This window comes from Aquarana catesbeiana, linkage group LG07 (genome assembly GCF_042186555.1).
Source record: "Aquarana catesbeiana isolate 2022-GZ linkage group LG07, ASM4218655v1, whole genome shotgun sequence".
Classification (NCBI taxonomy): Eukaryota; Metazoa; Chordata; class Amphibia; order Anura; family Ranidae; genus Aquarana; species Aquarana catesbeiana.
In genome coordinates, this window is record NC_133330.1 from 115,089,650 (window position 1) to 115,093,652 (window position 4,003).

The window sequence follows — 4,003 nt, forward strand, 5'->3', positions numbered from 1 at the left end:
CTTACATGGCGCCAGATAATAGCACACACAATAAGGCACAATCTCTCCCGGTTACATAGCTCCCCCCCAGTCAGAAGTAGTGGGGTCTGCTGCTCCCACTTGTGCCCTCTGCACATGTTATATACAACACATTGCTAATGCCTTTGCTACTTTTTACAAGGTAATCACTCGGGTGCCCCAGCAGGTCATGTTTTCAGGATTTCCCTCAGATGAAACGGCTGTGCTATTTACTAAGGCAGTGAAACTGATCAAATCACCTGTGCAAAATAATGGGAAGCCTGAAAACATGATCTGTTGGGGTCCCTTGAGCACTGGAGTTGAGAAACACTGTAATAACTGTCTTGGCAAAGGCATTTGGTGCACCCAGAGTGGATTTATATATAAAATAAAAAAACTGTGTGGATGGTTGAAGCAGCCTAGTTGAGAGGAAAGCGATACTGGCTGGCAAAAATGTATAATTAACGCACCCTAAATTTTGACTTTGGGTGTGAGTGTCTGTAATAATGATTCTGTTTGCTTTTCTGTATAGGATCCTTACCCTGGATGGAATTGTGGATAAAGCCAAAAGGGGCCGTTATTATGAGAAGCCGTGTATCCAGAAACGGAGGATTAAATATGAGACCTGTAAACGTGTCTATAACTCTGAAATGACCCGTAAAGTAGCATTCCTATCCCGGAAGATTCGACAGGACCCCTGGCCTGGGTGCTAGTTGTTTCTGAATTTGTATGCCAAAGACTGTATTTTATCTGCTGAATCTGTGTTGTCATGGTTCCATTTTGCCAAAAACATTCAGGCTGGCTTCACAGCTCTCTGCATTAATGCACATGCATTTAATTACGATGTCTTCATTCATTTGAATAGGCTGCCACATATCCAAACAAATTAACCTGCACCTGTCACTGTATTTCAGTGCATCACAACTTACAGTGGTTACCAGGCTTTGTTGTTTTTCTGGACCATAGGTGCATTGGGATGCTATCAAAATCTATTAACACAGCAATGCCCATAATGTGTTTATATGAACATTACTGTGAAGGGGCCCTAATTCAGTACTGGCCTTTTCCAGGAGGACTATTTTTATAGTTTGTGTGATACATTTGCTGTACCTGGAAAAAGCTGCACAGATTTTATCATGGATCACTTTTCAGTTGGCAGTAGAAATTAATGCCTTTGTAAAAAGGCTTAAGTTATAGTGCCCCTCTAACCTGATCCTTTATTGGATAAAGTGTGGAAGGGTTAGAAACTCTGTCAGCACCATGGCTTAAGGTATTACTGGGTGTTGAAACCGATTAAAAACACCACTTGCTCACTAAGATGGTCTTAGTAAATTTTTGTGAAATTAAAATAATGCTAAGAAAACAGGAATAACACATGCATGTAAAGGCAACTGTCCACTGAATGCTGGGATTGAGGTATAAATGTGCGCTAATGCTGGAATGTGCTATTGTAGGCAGCACTGGGTCTACATGATATTTTCTGCTACTTTGTAACTGCAAGAAATGTATGTACTTCCTCTAGAGAATCTATGCTGAATTTAGTTATGAATGCCTAGAGGTAGGCAGAAGAAAAATTAATTTAGACATTGTGAAACTTGGTTAGGCCTCTTTCACACTTATGCAACTTGAGACTGCAAAGTTGCATGACAAGTCGTACCCCATGATTTCCAATGTGTACTGTTCATATCTTTGTGACTCCAAAGTAGTCCCTGCACTATTTTAGTCTGACTTTGATGCCCATAGACCTCAAGATTACACAGGCATTTCTTCAAATTGTGCGACTTTCAAGTTTCACAAGTGTTAAAGGAGCCTTAGGCTTCTTTCATGTGCTCAGCATGCTCTGAAAAGCAAGCCATGGTGGCTTGCTTTTTCAGATCTCAGTTTAGAGCCTTATTACAGGTGAGCAGAAAGCAATACAACAGCCTCCTAAATGCCTGTTTTTGATCCCTTGGGGCATTTTATATTTCAATGTTTTTATTGAAAAACATAACAAGGTACAAAATAGTCAGTCACATAAGCAGATTAATATCAAATTATCAACGCACTATACTCCAATACAGCAATAGTTGAGGTCACATCACCCATTCGCCACTTATGGTGGCAACAAGGCACAAAAGTGTGACAAACACCAAAAAATCGGCAGGATCCAACCATGGCCCCTCAATCATGAGCCAGGCAATCCCTATGTGAGGGAACAGTACAGACCCAGAATCTTGGGAGGTCCCAGCTAGGTTCCTTGGGACAGCCCCAAGTCTCATTGTCATAAAAGGTCTCATATGAGATCAGCTGTATTGTGTTAGAGTTTCCAGAAATAAAAGAAAAAACAAAACCGAAAGAAAAAGAGAGGAGAGGAAGAAATGAAAGGGAGTGAACTGGAGAGGGGCAGGGTCGTCCTGGGATTCGCTATGGAGTTGAAATAGTCAATCCATGGGTCCCATATCTTAATAAATTTCTTGACCTTATTACTGAGAATGTGAGTGAGTTTATCGTTGATCATAATCCAATTAAGTTTATTCTTAACCTGGTCAAGAGGGATTATTGACTGTTTCCAATGCCTTGCCATCGTAATTCTCGCCGCCAGTAATATATATTTAATTAATTTAATTGATTGTTTGGGTATTTCATCAGGCAATTTATGAAAGAGGGGGGCTTTAGGAGATCTACGAATGTTTACCCCTGTCACTGAATTGATTAAATTGAAAATTCGGATCCAGAATCTGGTTACGAGGGGACACTGCCACCAAGTATGGTACATTGTCCCCAACTGACCACAACGTCAGAAACAGTTTGGGGAAGTAGCAGGATGCATCTTAGCTACTCTAGTGGGTACCAGGTACCGACGTAGGAGCGTTTTTGTAATTGGCCTCTATCAGAGTAGTAGTAATGGTAATTTTGGATAGCTGATAAGTAAGATCTTGTCATTTTATGAGGTCAAAAGTTATATTCAAATCTTTTTTCCCATTGGACCATTTGAATCTGGTTCAGTGAGGGAAGTCTATAACGCAGTAATCCGACCCCTCTGATAGCCTCTAGCCTGACAAGTTAATTCAAATGTAAGCATAAGGGGGGCCCACTACTTGGTTAAGTTTAGATCTGGCAAACGATGCAATTTGATTATACCGAAATATTTCACGAGGGGGCATTTGAAACTCATCTTTGAAGTATTGTATTGTGTGCAATTGGTCCCCATTCAGAAAGTCTCCAGTTCTCAGCAACCCTTTATTAAGCCACCACTGAAACACTTGTGGGGTCAAACCAGGTGGAAATTCCGGGTTACAGAAAATAAGAGCAAGTGGTGTATGAGGGGACGATAAAGAACTGCGGTTGCGTGACCTATCCCATATGTGAACCATTCCCACATGGGAACCATATAAAAATTAGCTAAAAATCAGCATACATGCAGAGCGGGAGCAAACCAGCTGACTGCATGGAGAAAGACCGGACAAACGTGATGGCGTCACAGCCTCTAGCTCCACCCGACGCGTTTCCCCTAAACAGGCTTCCACTGGGAACGGAGACATATTTTGGAAGCCTGTTTGTCTGGTCTTTCTCCATGCAGTCAGCCGGTTTGCTCCCGCTCTGCATGTATGCTGATTTTTAGCTAATTTTTATCTGTTCTGTTCTGTTTGGTGTATACTTGGGAGTTTTTTTGATTTGTAGTTCCTGATGTGCAGTGGAGTGTTGCTGTGAACATTTGCAGTGGAAAAAATTGTTTTAAAGTGACTGTGAAAGAGATTTTGAATAAATCTATAAAACACATTTGCACTATGGAGCCTTTTTCGTTTTATTCCTACTGAGGTGTATCTTCTGTATGGATGAACTAATATTTTGAAACCGGTACATTGTATCAGTGAGGATAGGTCTGTGTATGGGAGCGCAGTGGCTGAGGAAATCTCCCAGGAAAACGCCCAGATCTGCCTGTGAATTGGAGCATAGTGGCTGAGGAAATCTCCCAGGAAAACGCCCAGGTGATAATCTAAGGCCGGCAGGCTAATGCAACATGCTC

General features: G+C 41.5%; 1 protein-coding gene across 1 annotated transcript in view; it reads left to right on the forward strand.

Moving 5' to 3' along the window:
• The window catches only part of MRPS21 (mitochondrial ribosomal protein S21), a 145,577-nt gene extending 141,821 nt beyond the window's left edge, over positions 1-3,756 (forward strand). Inside the window, exon 3 of the mRNA XM_073592653.1 lies at positions 530-3,756. Within this exon, the coding sequence (XP_073448754.1) occupies positions 530-710 (181 nt within the window). The 3' untranslated portion in view covers positions 711-3,756. The remainder of the gene's footprint in view (positions 1-529) is intronic.
• Positions 3,757-4,003: the final 247 nt, after the last annotated feature.